Source organism: Tinamus guttatus, unplaced genomic scaffold (assembly GCF_059628265.1).
Source record: "Tinamus guttatus ecotype Peru unplaced genomic scaffold, ASM5962826v1 Tinamus_guttatus_pri_ptg000423l, whole genome shotgun sequence".
Lineage (NCBI taxonomy): Eukaryota > Metazoa > Chordata > Aves > Tinamiformes > Tinamidae > Tinamus > Tinamus guttatus.
Genome location: NW_028288957.1, coordinates 4,421,182 through 4,438,004, shown reverse-complemented (window position 1 = coordinate 4,438,004; position 16,823 = coordinate 4,421,182). Strand labels below are relative to the sequence as shown.

Below are 16,823 nucleotides of genomic sequence, written 5' to 3'. Positions count from 1 at the left end.
TTACTATGCGATACAGCCTGGGACTGCTCTGGCAGTGGTACATGGTGCTTTGTGCTCCTTCTGTGTTTTTTATCCAAAGGAAACATGACCAAGAGTGAAAGAAGGAATGTGCTGCTTCATTTTTGCATCCATTTGCTCTGGGTAGACTATCTCTGCAACAGTGAGATAGAAGTCTGGCAGTCCTGCCGTTTTTATGCTGGCAAGGGTCTGAGCAACTGCTTGCTGGTATAATACACCCCTACGCTCAAGCAGATCTGCGAGGTGAAGAAAAGCAGTATTTATTTAACAAAGCTGATTATTTTCTTATGACAGCTAATTGTTATTTTAGACTCCAGCTGTGGAACTGCAAATAGATTTAAATACCATCTGTGTGTTCATCCCTCATAATTAGAGTTACCCTTCATAGGGGACCTGTGCTTGCATATCTGTCTGCAAATCTTGAAATGCTTGTTAATCAAGTCACTTAATTACATTTTTGCTTCCAGATTAGTATGCAAGACATGCTTTCTTTTCTGTATAGTGTGTGAGTGCCTCCAACATCCAATCATGTGCAGGAATTAAGCACCTTTTACTTCATCTAGTCCCTTCAGTTGCATATGAGGAAGAGGGGAGGTGGGGAAATTGAAAGATGTATTCTGCTCAGAGCATGATTTACAATTTATCTGCATACAGATTTTTCTTTCCACCCCAGTCTGAAAATGTGAGTACATGAATGCCTGAATTATACATTTACTGTACAGCTATAGTAGCTAAATACGTAATCTCTGACATTTATATGTAACTAGCCAAGGTGCTGTAATTATTACTGTTCTCATAGCTGACTTGAATCTTGAAGGACTAACACAAAAATTGCCCTGTCAGATAGTCTAGAAGACCACAAAGTAGGGGAAAACCTGGTAGTAGGAAATGTACTTGTGCACAAGACAGGCCATCTGCTTGGTGATCTTAATAAGTGTTGATATGTTTAATTATAGACTCCCAGCCCTGCACGTTGCAACCGGTTTGATTCTGACTGAATGCACTTTCCTGCATCTCTTGCATGGTTTTGGTGATACTGGTTCAGTCTGCAGCAGTCTGCAATCCTAGGACTTTGGCTGGAGAACATGGGAACTGGTAGTTCTGTAAATGCCAACTTCAAGTACTCCCTGCAGAAGTCTGAAAATGGTGAGTGATTCTTTGAAACTGAATCTTTCCCTGGCTGGACGTGTACATCCTCTTGGAAAGTTGTGGTAGATATATTTTTCAGAATGACCTAATTTTTATAGTATTGAGGCATGGATTATGTCTTTGAAGATCTTCTGAAGAGCAATCTCAGCTGTCATGCTGAAAATCAATACTGGACTTCAGAAAATAACAGCTATTTAGACTATAGCGAGATTAAAATCATTCAAAATCTCACTGGAAATGAAGCAACAAAAAGCAATGTTGTTGGAACTGACACCAGATGAGTTAATCAGTTGCAGGTTAACATATGTGTGTTATAACCATATATTCTGACAATGAGATAAAAAATATCATCCTGATGCTTCTGGTGGACTTCATATTTCTTGAATGTTTTAGAAATACAGGACTGGTAAAGCATTAGCAAAGCCAGAAAAAGCTGGTTCTATAGCAGGTAGGATATTGTGGCTAAGAAAAGCTGAAAGCACAAGATATGTTATGTGCTTTTTTTATGTTAATATGTCAGTACAAGGTCATGATCTCTGCTCATAAGCGCGATTTGTCTGCAAGTCCTCCAAGTAATGATTGATTTTTATGAAACTGTCTGTATGATAATACCAGGATGGTGTGTGTGTGTACTCTGATCTGCTGTGGCACAAACAGTGTCCATCACTGAGACTTTACACATTAGGAAGTGTAAAAAAGTAAAGTAACTTTATTGGTTCCTACAGTCATCTACGCTGGCAGTCCAGCAGTTTGGTACAAACTGTTTGCAATTGCCTCAAAAGCAAAACCATTAATTTTATTTAGAAATTAAGAGAGTGGGAATACTGTGGGAATATTGTGATTCAGCATTATTCATTTCTAACATTTGTTTGTCAAAAAGTTCCACTTTTTCTTTAAATAAGTCAGAGTTTGTCTACTGGCTGTAGCACCAGAGAACCAAGGATGTTCCCAGCAAGTTCAGGACTACCTGGTGACTGTGCAGGAGTTTATCCGTAAAATCCAAAAAGTAACAAAGAACTAGTTATGTGTTTGAGGCTATGCATGAGGCCTGACACTTTATCAAAAATTTATCATGTCTGTAAAATCTCAGTGAATTTCTGCATTCCTTTCAAACTCCTTTAGAAATGGTAATGTGCAGATGTGGAGTTGTTTGAGTGGGCCAGACCCTCAGCTGGTATCAGGTGACAAGAGCTAATGGAGATGCACAGCTTAATTAGTTAAATCTTACTGGATAAAATCTTAATATTGGGTAGAACTTGTTCTGCTTATGTCAGTTTAAAGTATACCAAGAAATGCTCCTTAGCTTGTATTTTCTCTCTTTAAAATTTAACATAGTTCAAAACAGCTGATGTTAGAATAGGCTTTCCAATTTGATTAAGCTGTTATTAAAACCATCCTCTAGCCATCTGCTTGTATTTCTTACGTGTCCTTCTCAGGGAATGTTACTATGCTGGCACTCATCCATGCAACGGACCTAAAAGGATAGTCCTGGAATACCCGCTTTTAGGCAATTGATTTCATTATTGGCTATTTCAGGAGAAAAAAAAAAAAAAGGCAATATTTTTTCACTGCTGATTTGTTTTCTGAACTACATTCCTAGTCTAAAATGGCTTATTTTATTCAAAATGCTGCTGCTTTGGCATACTTTCAGAGGCTTGTGCAATGATGTATGATTCAGTTTACTGCTTAGATCCTCATAGAATGTGGATAAATCTGTTTCTCTTCCTTTTTTATTATTTTTTTTCCTAAACTAGTACAAACACTGCCAGATGCAACTCACCCAGGTAAGCTGGTAAAGTAGAATACCTGGCTTTTGCAGTTGCAGTTTCAATTTAAAAGTAGCATAAGAAAATAATGGCTTGCCTATCTGAAGCTTGAAATCATGTGGATGGTGATTCATGTAGTCACTGTACTTGATAATGGGGCTTTCGTAGATTTAATGTTTCAAAGGGTTTGGATTTCACTGTTGTGTGTGGAGGTGTAAGTGTAAACTTCTGCTCAGGATGAGGTTAACATGTGTGAGTCCTACTGCAGTAGTTGGACATTATGTTGGTTATTAAGGGATGTGACGTGTTCAGAAACTGTTTCTTTTAGGCGGTGATTACCACTGTGATTTTGGTTATGTCTCAGTCAAATTGCTATACAGGAAATAAAGAAGCTAGTGTTGGGTCTGTTCTACTGGTGGGTTGAGGAGGCAATGTCAGAAGTGCTAAACTGCAGAAAGAAAAATCAGCGTTTTTCTTTTTTCCATGGCCCAGCAGATCAGAAAACACACTCACACGAAGGTACAGGGTACATAAGCTATTCATACTGTTTTTAAACGGAGTCCTACCTTCTTACCTAAGACTTCAGTGGCGCTCAGTTCCCCATTTGCAGAACAGCAGTAGCTTTTCCCTTTCCAGGCTCTGCCCATTTCAAGCTTGAGCTCTTGGGAACACCAGCTACCTCCAACTAGATGTAGGAAAAACAGCTCCCAGCCATGTTTTGGTAACATAATTTAGAAGGATTATTAGTTTCAACGCATAAGCCTTCAGGATATCTCTTCTAAGTAAAGGTCAAGTAATGTTTCCTGCTGAAGTATGTGGGTGGGTGGTTTATGTTATATAATACAGGCTAATTGAATTAAAGTGATCTCTTTGTTTCTGCCTGTGCTTAGCAGCTTTCAGTGTTTTCTTTTTCCCTTTCTTTTCTATAAAACCTTTCCACCCCACATACCTATTGCTCTACCTGCTTTGGTGGACACAGCAGTGATCTCTTACAGACCAGATGCCAAACTCTACCAAAGCAATACAAGCTTCTGCAGCCAGGCTAGCTCTAGCTCTGTACCATGCATTTGGTTTTGAGGCCAGCCAGCCTGTAGATAAAACAGTTGTCCCTTCCTCAGTGGAAGATGACACAAAGAAGCATTGCTAGAAAAAGTTTTAAGCAGAAGACTCTAAAGTAGAGCTCCAAAAATGAACAGAAAGGAACACAAAAGAAAAGAAAGCTGTCAAGTAGCAGAGCTGACTGGCAAGATGGTCTGAGGTAACCAGGCAGTTAAAAATGGCTCAAGGCCAGTTAAGGAGGATAGGAAAGTTTATAGAGGTACATGTAGTTCTGTGGCAGAAAGTGAAAAAGGAATAGGCAAAGTGCTTTAAATGTGCACACACGCCATCTGAAATGATCTTCTCTCAAAACCCGCAGAACTGGGGAAATGCAGGGAGATGGTTAGGTTATAAATAGCAGTGGAAGCGGCCATCGTTTTAAAGAGTCTGATGCCACTGTGGGCTGTGGATTGAACAGTGACCAGGAACCTGGAAATGCCCAGTGTTTCGTTCCCTCTACATCACTCAGTGGCTGAAGATCCATTTCCCTCTTCACAATACTTGTGTTTGGTTTGCTTTGGCTTAAGCAAGTTAGACGAAGTCTATATTTTTAAGGTTCTGGAAGGGGACTCAGTGTCTTGTTTTCACCTGACTCATAGCGTAGGTTCAGTGCGGTCTCTTGTTTCCTGAAGCCCCAGTACCTGGACTGTGAGGTGGGACATGATAATGATGAAGGTAGAGAGAAAGTGATTAAATGGTCTATTAATAGTAAATAATGTAGCTGAGCCTGTAGATATCAAAAAGTGTTGTTAAGTAACACTGATACTAAGGAGCTGGCAGTGATGGTTAGAAACTCTGTGGAGGTCTCTGGTCCTGCAAGATCAGCTTGCTTCTTAGAAAAGAGAAGAGGTTGTTTTGCTATCTTCAATATTTAGGGTTCAGAACACCTTTCCTGAATACTTGTTCCTAAATGAGAAAGATCTTTAATTTCTGAGGTCAGTAAAGGGACAGGGGGGAGTCTCTGAATTGGGGCAGCAGTTGCAGTTCAGCATGTTGTTTCTGGTTTTGTGTCCTAGCTTTCAAGGCAGCCGTCCTGATCCAAAGGTGGTATCGACGCTACGTTGCTCGTCTGGAAATGCGTCGGCGCTGCACCTGGCGAATATTTCAATCCATTGAGTATGCCTGCGAGCAGGATCAGATCAAGGTAAAGCGCCAGAGAAAGGAGTTATGTAGGAGAACTTCCTTTCTGTGCAGTTTCAGCAGTGGCTGAGTTTAATTCCTAGTTTGTGCCTGGAAGCAATCTCTGTGTGCTGGAACTAAATTTGAAGGCAGAAACAGGGGCTGCCTTCTCTCTGAGGGTACAAGATGTAGACATGTCTTTTAGGATGCTGTGCAGTTTGCACAAGAGCACAAGAAATGGCCTATATAAAGCAGCCTGCATAGGCTACCCTTGACAGGGCCACTTTTTTGCATCCTCAAAGAGGAAGGTAGTTTCTATTCCACTGACTCACTTGTTTCTGGATACAGTAAGTGCTTCTGTGGGCCAAGGACTGTGTTGTAATTGAACACTTGTCCCCTATTTTGCCTCTTACTTTCCTGTTTGCTTGTGCATGCTGAATCCACAAGCAATGAATCATGAAGTAAACCCCAAAAGTGCTTTTAATACCACAGTCCTTTTCCAAAGAACGTGCGAAGGAAGCCTAGTTGATTTGTTTTACTTTAGCGCTCTCTCTGTCTTCTTGCAGCTTCACAACTTCTTCAGTTACCTCATGGACCACTTCACACCAAGCAGCAGTAAAGAGCGTAAGTTTCCACATGCCATTTGTAGATATGGCACGTAACATTGCACCCTCTCTTGATTCGTGGCTCTCTGCTGGCCCTTCATGTTGGCTAAGGGGCCCTCCTGAGGTGTTGCTCAGGAATTTAGATACGGAATGAATTATCTGGAGACTGTTCGGGCTGTGTGAAGCATGTGAAACAATTCTACTTCCTTAGGAACAAGAAGGGAGAATCGGGGCTTGCTATGTTTTGTAAAAGCAATAGCAGAAACCTGCCTTTTTTCAATAATGCCTGGTAATCAGGGTGCTGCGGAATCCGTACCTGAAACTAGAAAATCCATCTTTATAGAATCATGCTCCCTAATATCTGTTTTTTTTTTTTTTTTTAATACGGAATCTCTCATTTGTAATTGCGGTGAGAAAAGTGCAGTGGGAACCAGTATGGTATCTTCCTGAGTCTGCAGACAGCATTATATGTGAGTTCTTAATGCTGTGAGCCTAAGGAAGGTCATTCTGAAATCTAATGGAAACTTGTGGGTATTAACTGTTTATACTGCTGATGTGAACCTGCTCAAGTGCTTCATTTTAAGCTACCCTCTTTTTTTCTCACGACCACTCTTTATTTTATAGCAAAGCTCTTTGGAACCATGGGTATTTTTGCACCTTGGGAAAAAAAAAAAAGGCTATTTGCAAAGATTTTATACAGTACTGGAAATATAGATACAGGAGTATTAAAAATGGAGTGTAAGAAAAATGGAGACAGTAACTTGCTAAGCTGTTTTACATGTTATTGTCAATAAGATTTTACTTAGCCGTGGCAGCCAGCTTGCATGTGATTCTGCCCAGGTGTTGCCAAAATTGCTGTACGTGCTTCACATATGGCACACAGACCTTTGGCTGAATCCGGTCCCTGTAGCCTTTTGCCCGCAGCAAATGCTGCAGCAGCGTCAAACTAGGAGCTAGTTTCCACTGCCGCTGTTGCATGTGAGCTTTAGCCTAAGCAAACATGTTCTCTTTAGCAGACAGAAAAGGTGTACTGAACCAAATCAGCTTTTCCCTTGTCTCTTTCTCTTAAAAAACTAAACCAAAAATCAACCAACCCATCGGTCGTCCAGGAGATTTCATCAGTCGCATGTTCGTAAGTGGGGAAAGTGTCAAAGAAGCAGAACTAGAAAAATACTGTGACTATGAATCCATGGAGGTGCCAGGCTCCTACATTGGACCCCGTCTCTCCTTCCCACTCCTTCCTGACCATGCAACTGCCTTATTGGAAGCTTTCAAACAGAAACAAGTAAGGATCCCAAAAGCAACCTCTGGGTCCTCTCCCTGCACCAAGAATGTCAAGTGGGTGATTTTTAGACTTCCAAGTGTATGGACTTGATCTGTGCTTTTCAGTAATGTATGTGAGATCTTTTTGTTACAGTCAGTGAGAACGGCTTGCTTGAAAACTTTGTCCGCTGGAATTTAATAGGAGATTTTGGCCTTCACTCTGGATGTGTGGTGATGGCAAATTGAAAGTTGAATGGATGTTCTGTCTTTCAAATGATGTGATACAAGTTTCAAAGAGGGCATATATTTTTCTTTGCTGCAGAGGAGGGCAGGGATTTCATGAAGCAAATATGAAGTGAATATTTGCCAGGGTGTGAGATAGATAATTTGTCATTAGGCTTCCTAACAAATTAAATTTGCTTAACAAAATAAGAAGAGAAACAGTTCCAAAGCAAGAATCTGTAGTGTCTTGGCTAATACTGCATGCCTTCTCCTTGGCTTCAAATGCACGTGTTCTCTAGAACACACTGCACCTCAGAGCCTGGCTTAATGTGGAGAAGGCTAAGGAAAATCTAGAGGATTAGCTGCATTTTATGTTTGATGTCAGGGTGGAATTTCAGCTGCCTCAGGAGTGCTGTTGCCCGGTAGACAGAGCTTTGACTAGACTAGGGCAGCAGGGTAGCCATGCCACTGGCCAAGGTTGGAGTGCTTTGGGCAAGACTTTTTTTCTGGTGCCGTTGCTTGTTACTCGTCTTGTCCTGTTTGTAAGCACATGGGTTAGTGCTGACAGTCATGAGGAGTGACGTGTGGGGCCAGCTGCCTATCAAAGGCTGCACTTGCTGTTTCCATATGGAGAGTTTTGCTTAAAATCGGGAGAATAGTGAAAAGTTATAAGAAACACCCAGGATCACTGCATTCATTCTACTGCTCCCACTGAGCATGGCTGCCCTCAAATGCCACTCATGTTGCCATCCAGGCTATCGCAGTGACATCTGTGAGTCCCTGGGGCCTGTGAAGACAGCCATGTGGCTGCTCAGTGGTCACTGCTTTCCTGCTCTAATTCCTTTGCTTTCTCCTAGTAGCAGCTTCATGCTCGCTATGTCTTAAACCTCCTGCATGAGACCAGGAAGCACCTCAAGCAGTTGCCAAACATCAGTCACATCTCCACCTGCTACAGTGAGGAGGTCACCGTGTGCGGTGAGTCTGGGTGGGAGGGGAGAGGCAAGCGGAAGGGCTTCTGTAGAGGGGTTCACATGCTGTGAGATGTAGCGTGGGCACCATGCTGTGCTGAGTGTGAAACACAAATGCAGTTCGTCCATGTGCAAAGCATGCTTTGTGCTGAGAGGGAATTAAAATCACAGAATCACAGAATGCTTGAGGTTGGAAGGGACCTTTAGAGGTCATCTAGTCCAACCCCCCTGCACACACAGGGTCACCTGGAGCACGTGGCACAGGACTGCGTCCAAGCGGGTTTTGAAGATCTCCAGAGAAGGAGCCCCCACAACCTCTCTGGGCAGCCTGTTCCAGTGCTCTGTCACCCTCACTGTCAAGAAATTTTTCCTTAAGTTCCTGTGGAACTTTTGATGCTTGGGGTTGTCTGTAAAATATCCAGGTTTACGTTAGGGTCCAGTATTTGAGACATTGCCCGGAGTAAGCTGAGGGAGTGAGTCTCACAGTAAGTCATCTGTTGAGCACATTTGAAGGAGACAAAGTTTTTTAGCATTGTTTTCATGCACTGTTTAAACTTTGGGATATTTCTGCAAAATACTAAATTTGCGCAGAACGTTTGCATGCAGGCAGCTTCCAGGAAAGAAACTTCATTGTGGAATCATGTCAAATGAAGTTTTAGTTTGATTACTGAGTGTTTTCTGTGCAGAGCCTTCTCCCATGTAGCAGTTGAGTTGAAGCAATTTGTTGATCCATCTTGCCCTGCATTGAACTGGAGAGAAAAGAGGGCTAAGCTTTTAATTTGGAGTCTTCAGAAGCTGATATAGGTTTTCTGTTATCTTTGCCGGGCTTTAGATGAAGCCTTTACTCCATGCCCTTTTCCTCTGTGTACATTGCCTCAGTGTAAGTGTGGACCTTAAAATTCCTGAAGTCTTTCAGTGGTCATTAATTGATAGAGAAGATACTTTATAGGAAGTTATTTTATGGATATCTTTTCAAGTTAGAAGTATTTATTTCTATGTTAAATACCAATGAGGTGGCTAAACATATTGCAATACGTATTTTTATTCCTGCTAGGAGACTTGCATGGCCAGCTGGATGACTTGTTCCTCATATTTTATAAGGTACGCATCATTGTTTTTGGTGAGAGGGAGGGTGGCCTGATTTGAGCGGTCACACTGAGAAGTATATTGCAGAACTGAGCACTTGAAGTTCAGTTTTCTAGTTCAGTTTGACTGGTTTTCAAGTGCTTCACAAAGCTGAAGCTTATTTTCTCAGTGGCTTTTATAGCCTGTTAGACCCATGGTCATGTTAATGCACATTTGAGAAGTGCCAGTGGATGCCTTGTTTTAAGTGCTTGTACCCTTTTCGTGCATGGCAGTTTTCTTTGTGCTTTTGCCACTGTTAGCCTGCAGGGTTAAAAAGCTGGTCAGGAGGTATTGCAGAGCGTGAGCTGGGGCAGGGCTAGAGGGGTGCTATATGTAGATGGGCGTTGTTGCAATCCAGCGCTGCGTGTGTTGGGGGCAGTATCGTGGGGAGGCCTCTCTTGTAACATCCACCTGTTTCTTGCTTTCACAGAATGGCCTTCCTTCCCCTTCTAAGACCTACGTGTTCAATGGGGACTTCGTAGATAGAGGCAAACAGTCCCTTGAGATCCTCATTGTCCTCTTTACCTTCCTCTTGGTCTATCCAAATGAGGTTCATCTCAACCGAGGAAACCACGAGGACCACATGGTCAACTTACGGTATGGGCGCAGCGCGGGCCACTGTGCAGTGCTAAGGAGCCATGGCAAAATCTCACTGACCCTCCTTTCTCTTGTTTCTTTAGTTATGGTTTCACCAAGGAAGTCATGCAGAAATACAAGGTAGGCATGTGTTTGTGTGTCTGCCTCCACCGTGTGGTGCATGCACTTCGAAGGCTCCATGCTTCTTTTCCCTTCTGCCCTGTTCTCTTAGGTGCATGGAAGGAAAATCTTGAAGATGATACAGAATGTCTTCTGCTGGCTACCCTTGGCCACCCTCATTGATGAGAAAGTCCTGATTATACACGGCGGCATCTCTGATACCACTGACCTGGACATGCTTGAGAAAATTCAAAGGCACAAAGTAGGTGTTCTTTCCTAGATGCTGCCGGACATGTGTCTTGCTGATTTGTTTTGGGGAGAGCTTGTTCCTTCATTTCAACTTGGCTGGAGACAAGACAAAAATAAAAGTAGTTCTTATTAGCCGAAGTGTGTCTGGCCACAGGTTTGGAGTGGATCATTTTGATTCAATAAGGTGTACAGAGAAGGTGTAAGGGGAAGAAGCTTATCTTCTGGAACACATAAGCATTATAGCTGGGGCGGTGATGTTGCCTGGTTCCAATTGCAGACACAATCTGTGCGATTGACCTTTTGTGAAGTGTCTGAGCAGCATAAAATCAATGAATAAAATAAGATATGTGGTCAGGAGGCATGAGGCACTGGTTCTAAAGCAGGAATGGTCCATCCAAGTCCGTCCAATGCTCTAGTAACCTGCCCAGTTAATCAGCATCTGATGATGGAGAGGGGATTTGAGACTCAGGGCATGGCTGAATTAACAGATGACCTTGGAAGATGTTAGAGTTGGAGTCTTGGGTTTCCAAGCTGTGACCTGGTCATGTTTTATTCTTATCTCTTTCAGTTTACTTCTGTATTGAGAGGGAAGAAGAGAAAGGAGTCGAATAGAAATGTGGAAATACAGGAAATAAATGGGGAGGACAAAGCGGAGGCTTCCTCAGCAGAGCAAGATGCAGCAATCAGCCTGTGCCCGCAGCCCCGGGCAGCGCAGGCTCCCAGCATGGCCAACAGGCTGGAGTTCTCCAGGTGGGTGCGGCAGACGGTGCAGGAGCAAATCGAGCGGTGCCGCCGGCTCGTGGACGTGAGCGAGTCGGAGGAGGAGGAGCTCACCTACTCCAGCTTGGTCTCCATGACTGACCTGGATGCGCCGTGCTGGACTCGCCAAGAGGAGTGGAAGCAGGTGAGTAGTGTAAGCGGGGCCCTGGGCTCCGGGAGCTGTGAGTGCTTCCTGCAGCCTTGTTCTCTCTGCTCTTACCAAGAATCTTGCTATAAAATATGCCCTCCCTGCAAAGGAGGTTCTGCTGCCCTGTAGAATGGACTTCAGGAGGCATTCAGCTCTGAGCTGTGAGCTCTGGCTGTGTGCAGGACTAGTGCTATGTCCTGTTTTGCTGGGCTTTCTTCTTGCCCTCTCCAAGTCAGCCTCTTCACCACTCTTTGTACTTGCTGAGCTTAGGGCTTGATCCCCAACGCTGCTGCCCGGGCGTCGCGTGAGTCACAGGTTTTCATGGCCCTCAGCAAGGGAGGGAAATACTGAACAAGCCTGGCTGTAGAGCCAGGTTATGTCGTGCACTGAGTACATGGGGTACCTGTGGTCAGCCATGTAGCTAATTAGAGAGCTCGTCATTTGCTGATGAAGGAGTCATGATTTGGAGCACTTAATAGCATATGGAGTTTGCATTTTTAGCCAGTTCCTGCAAATAAGCTGCTGGGGAGGTCAGAGCCTGGGAACCTCATTTCCTGTTTCTGCTAGGCTAGTTTGTTTGTGAACCTCTGCTGTGAGCTGTGGAAGAGCTGTTCCCTACCTCACGTTACATATGATAACCTGACGCACTGCACACCTTATCGGGGTAAAGCTGCATATTGAGGTCAGGGTTAAAGAGATTATGTCTAATCCAAATAGTGGCTACTGAGTCAGCACTTGTGTTACTGGAGGCTGCTGAGTGTCCCGGCCGGAGAGCAAAGCAGTTTAATGGTGAACATGCTCTTGGCCCTAGGATCTGCCAGCATTTCCTGCTCTGGGTCCTGTGTTTGGAGGAGGACAGGAAAGGCTCTTGGAAGTCTAGAGGGAGCCAAGGGAAGGCTTGTTTCAGGCCTTGTTTATGGCTACCCCTGTGCCCAGACATGCTCTGGGTGTGCATGTAGTTCAAGGCCAACAGCCGTGCCCCTCAGTGAGGGCTCAGGTCATGCAGCCCTGCACAGCAGAGTGGGAGGCTGGTGTGGAGGTGGGAGGCATCTCTGTTTCTTTGCAGTCCAGTGCTGTAGTTGCTTGGCAAACACCGACGGATGATGGATTGCTGCTCCCGTGCCACACAGCCCCGTGGCTCGTATTTGGCAGCGGGCCTTTCCGATCCTTGCAGATCTTAGACATTCTCTGGAGTGACCCCATGCCTCAGGAGGGCTGCAGAGAGAACACCGTGCGAGGTGGCGGTTGCTACTTCGGGCCTGACGTGACCGCGAAGATCCTTGAGAAGTACCACTTGCAGTTCCTTATCCGCTCCCACGAGTGCAAGCAAGAGGGCTACGAGTTCTGCCACAACCGGAAGGTCGGTGGGGAGGACGGGTTTGGCATGCTTGGCTTTCCACTCTGCCCAGTGGGGCTGCCTGGGAAGCTGCTGCTTAGCTCTGTGTTTTTCCCTGGGGGTTTTGATAAGTACATATGAAATCCTTGATACCTTATTGGGAGTTACGGCAACTGTCGGTCAGGACAGTTTGAAGCCACTGATGTTGTGTGGCGCCAAGGAGAGCAGAGGTTTGCTGGGGAGCACTGTGAAGTAGCAGGAGCCCCACACGAGGTCGGTGCTCGCTCCCCTGAGGCTTCCAGCCAGCCTGCCCCCTTGCTCTTCCTTTTCAGCATACTGCAGCTTGCCGGCACAGGCTGTTGACTGCAGATTGGCATTGATCATATTGCTTCACTGCTTTCACTGATGTGTATATATGTATATAGGGTGTATATATGGTTATAAATGCCTGTCCTTTTTCGGGTTAGGTTCTGACCATCTTTTCAGCCTCCAACTATTACGAGATTGGCAGCAACAGGGGCGCCTACGTGAAGCTGGGGCCAGACCTGGTCCCCCACTTTGTTCAGTATCAGGCGAACAAGACAGCCCACACTCTCACCATGACCCAAAGGCAAGGCTGTCCGGCCTTTTCTGAGGAAGATTCAGTGGGTGGGGAGGGAGGGTTGCCAACCTGGAAGAGGGATGTAGGTTAGTCTGTTGTTTTACAGCTTTTCAGTGTAATTTTTTAACTTTCGATGCTTGCTGAAGCTCCTTTCCCCTTCATCCCAAGTCGCAGATTTATCACAAGCCTCTGCGACTGGTATTGTAGAAGTGAGCCAGCTATGGATGGAGTTTGTGGCAGAAGTTAGCTGGGATGCAGCGTTCCTCCCTGGGCCTGAGCTCGTGGCTGCCAGCTCGTGTGGGCAGGGGTGCGGGGTGTGCAGCGACGCAGCGACTTGCTGCAGGCGGCGCCATTCAGCGTGGCAGCGCAGGGCTCTTGTGCAGGAGTGCAGGCGACCTGAGGCAAGGCCAGAGGAATGGGGCAGGGTGGCAACTCTTGCAGGTTGTGCTGAGTCCTGAGATGTTTCTCTGTCTTTCTGCATCCTCCAGAATCAGCCGCGTGGAAGAGTCAGCTTTCCGAGCCCTGCGGGAGAAGCTCTTTGCTCACACGTCAGCCCTCAGCAGCGCATTCAAGGCCTACGATAAGGACGGTACAGGTAAATCTGAGCCAGGACAAACCCCAGCTAGTTCCCTGGTGGCCCCGGATTGGAGAGGGCAAACTGGGCGCGTGGCTGCTTGAGAGGCTCCTCACGGAAGTGCAACCTGCTCCGTCACGAGGAGGCCACCTCTGACCTGGTCAGAGATTTTGTCCTGTTTGCTGCTATTCAGTGTCTCTGCTAGGAACCTGTGAATGTCTCAGAGTGGTGCTGTGATGAGGAAGGGATCAGGAGGAAGAGCCAGAGGCATTTATGTTCATTTTTTTAACAATTTAGACTCAGCCCTAGGAAAACATTTGGAACAGGATTACTGATAAAGCACAGGATAAGGCATCCAGGAAGGCTACAGCCACGTCTCAGGGAAGGCCACGTGCTCTCTTGAGCCCTTTCAGTCCCCGAGTCAAAGACCGGTGGCATGCGGAGAGCAAGGGAGCTGGTGCCTGCAGCAGTAGCTGCCTCTGTCAGGGCCTTAAGTTGGGAGCTGTGAATTTGTAATTCCTGAGCTACTTCCGTAGTAGTGCTCTGCATGGGCAGTGATGTAGACAAGCTACTGAGATCTGTCCAAGAGGGGGAAACAGCACCCAGTAGAAGTGTGTTCGTGTGCCTATTCCATCCCTTGTGAGTAGGTTTCAAAAGTCCATGTTCGCTGGTAGAGCAGCTGGTAAAGTAGGGGCTTTTCTAGGTTCCTGGGTCTCTGAGAAACTGCTAACCGAGCTGTGGAGAGCAACAGCCTGCAGGGCAGGCCTGGCCAGGGGCCACAGGGTTGCAGTGGAAAAAAAAACAAGTTAGTATCATCCTGCTCTTCCTCAGTGTTTGGAGGTTTGCAACCCTGCTGCCTGGATTTATTGTGGCAATAAAGAGCTTCTCGCAGGCTGGGGAGAGCAGCAAGTGCTCGTGTCCTGCAGTGACTCTGCACGGCGCTTGCAGGGCTTCCTCCTGTGCAGAGCACTCAGCTGTGCCACAGAGGTGTGAAGCACGGCAGCCCGCAGAGCTGGCGTGTGTGCTTGTGCTGTGGGCACAGGAGGCCTTTTCCTTCAGTGGGGGGGGGGGTTGTTAAATGTATTTGCGGTGTTGCTGTCCCATCACTCCACCAGCTCAGCAGGGAGCAGAGGTACTAGAGAGTTTTGCTTGCGCCTGAATGGGACAGCTGTATAGCAAGTGGTGGCCCTGAAGAAGGCGTGTACTGTTATCCTAATGGGCTTTCGGCTTCCTGTCCCTCAGAGATCTCCAAGGGTCTCCCTTTCCCCTGCAGGGAGGATCACGCTGAGCAACTGGGCGACGGCGGTGGAGTCCGTCCTGCGCCTGGGCTTGCCCTGGCGGATGCTGCGCCCGCAGCTGGTGCGCAGCGCGGCCGACGGCGCCCTCGAGTACCAGTCCTGGCTCGACGACCTGGCGATGGAGCAGCGCAGCCGGGAGGTGAGGGCTGGCGGGCTCCGGGCCTGCTGCCCAAGCGCGGGGCGGGACAGCTGCACGGGGCCAAGCATGTGTGCTGGCTGCACAGAGACACACCGAGCTCCGCGGTGGTAGGTGGGAGCTAGAGAAGGAGCGTGACCATATTCTTTTCCAGCACATCCAGTCGGGCTTGCTGGAAGTCATTTACCGAAACAGATCCAACTTGGAAACCATATTCAGGATCATAGACAGAGATCACTCAGGTAAGAGAGGCGCGTGGGGGAATTTGGTCAACATCTTCTGTTTCTTTCTTCTTTAGGACTCCCCTTTATCATACGCGAATGCATTTTTGCATAACGGTTTAAGGTGTTAACAGTCTCCCGGGCTTTGGGAATGTCATGACACGTTTCCACAAACATGAGACCTTTCCAAGGAACACATGCAGCCAGGGCAAAAAGTTGTAGTTAGTTGTTCTGGAGGAATTTAGTAGGAAAAAAAATAGATATGAGAGCATACAGTAATGGGCTGGCATCTGAGTGGTAGCTGAAAGTCAGCAGCCACCCTACCAAACCACTTTGGGAAAGAAAATACTGTTGTCTTGGCCTTCCACTGTTCTCCCAAACAACATTATGGTCCTTTGCTGCTCTTCACTTTTCAGTTGTATGTTACCCATTGCTCTCCACACTAGGAAATTCAGTTGTAGCACCTGAAAGGTAGATGCGTATGAGTGACTTCCTTCAATTCAGGGCTGCAGGCAGTGGGGATGGGCTGAGAACTTGAACACGAGCAGGGATTGCTGCTTGTGCGATGGGATGGGAGCCCTGTGCTGACAGGCCTTCCTCCCCGCCCTAGGCCTCATCTCATTTGAGGAATTTTACCAAACCTGGAAGCTGTTCAGTTCCCACATGAACATTGAACTCACGGATGACGGCATCAGTGACTTAGTTCGCAGCATTGATTTCAACAAGGACGGAAACATCGACTTCAACGAGTTCCTCGAAGCCTTCCGCCTCGTGAAGCAGTCGCAGTAGCACTAGGAGGGCAGCGCTGCCTCCCGCTGGCCCTCACTGCATCACCAGGTCTGATGCCTTGACTGCTTCCTACCCAAGCACGGAACATGCCTGCAAGGGCGAACCCGCCAAGCGAACCGGAGCTCGGGTACTCGCAGCACGTCGTGGATTTCCCCATTTCAGAGAAACCGTCTGTTTTGAGAAGGTAGCTGGGCAAAAGAGGTAAGAGCTGCTCTTCACTCCAGACAATTGTTTGAATTGTTGTTCAAATGTAGTAAAAGGACTGTTTCGTGTAGGCACTGTTTTGGGCAGCAGGACAACTATTAGACTACACCCCTCTCCTTAATTATATCTTTTTTTTTCTAGATTGTTTCTGTTGAGCTGCTCATATGCTTTCTCGTTTTTCAACCAGCATTAGCACGATCTCCAACGTGCAATACAGGCACTAGTAGCCGCCTCTTGCAAAATCCTTCAGGTTGTATTTCCCTTTTTAAAGAGTCACAGGGAGGATGCTAAACTGTCCTGTTGGAGTGCTTGTGGTGCATGTTTGAGATAGGCTCTTCTTGAAGGTTATTTTGGTGCAATGGAGAATGAAAAACAAGTGAGAGATGTTTATTTTAGGCTATTCTTTTCATTGGAAACATTCCCATCTTGAACAGACAGTACAGGCCCTAGCAGAGGCCTCTTCTACAAAATCCTGAAGC

The 16,823-nt window shown here is 46.2% G+C and overlaps 1 protein-coding gene across 1 annotated transcript; it reads left to right on the top strand.

Annotated features, from left to right (window-relative positions):
• The first annotated feature begins 927 nt into the window (after window positions 1-927).
• Window positions 928-16,151, top strand: PPEF2 (protein phosphatase with EF-hand domain 2). Its single transcript, XM_088531557.1, has 16 exons — window positions 928-1,164; window positions 5,048-5,175; window positions 5,717-5,774; window positions 6,865-7,040; window positions 8,101-8,215; window positions 9,263-9,309; window positions 9,764-9,930; window positions 10,014-10,050; window positions 10,142-10,291; window positions 10,847-11,182; window positions 12,360-12,545; window positions 12,989-13,131; window positions 13,611-13,717; window positions 14,970-15,133; window positions 15,285-15,372; window positions 15,962-16,151. The coding sequence occupies exons 1-16, from the start codon at window positions 1,104-1,106 to the stop codon at window positions 16,138-16,140; spliced, it is 2,142 nt and encodes a 713-aa protein (XP_088387683.1). The 5' UTR covers window positions 928-1,103; the 3' UTR covers window positions 16,141-16,151.
• Window positions 16,152-16,823: the final 672 nt, after the last annotated feature.

Excerpts from the sequence above, each read along its gene's own strand:
- PPEF2 (XM_088531557.1), top strand. The coding sequence starts at position 1,104 with ATGGGAACTGGTAGTTCTGTAAATGCCAACTTCAAGTACTCCCTGCAG. Across the intron at positions 10,051-10,141 it reads AAGTCATGCAGAAATACAAG|GTGCATGGAAGGAAAATCTT; the intron begins GTAGGCATGTGT and ends CTGTTCTCTTAG. Across the intron at positions 13,718-14,969 it reads CTACGATAAGGACGGTACAG|GGAGGATCACGCTGAGCAAC; the intron begins GTAAATCTGAGC and ends TTTCCCCTGCAG.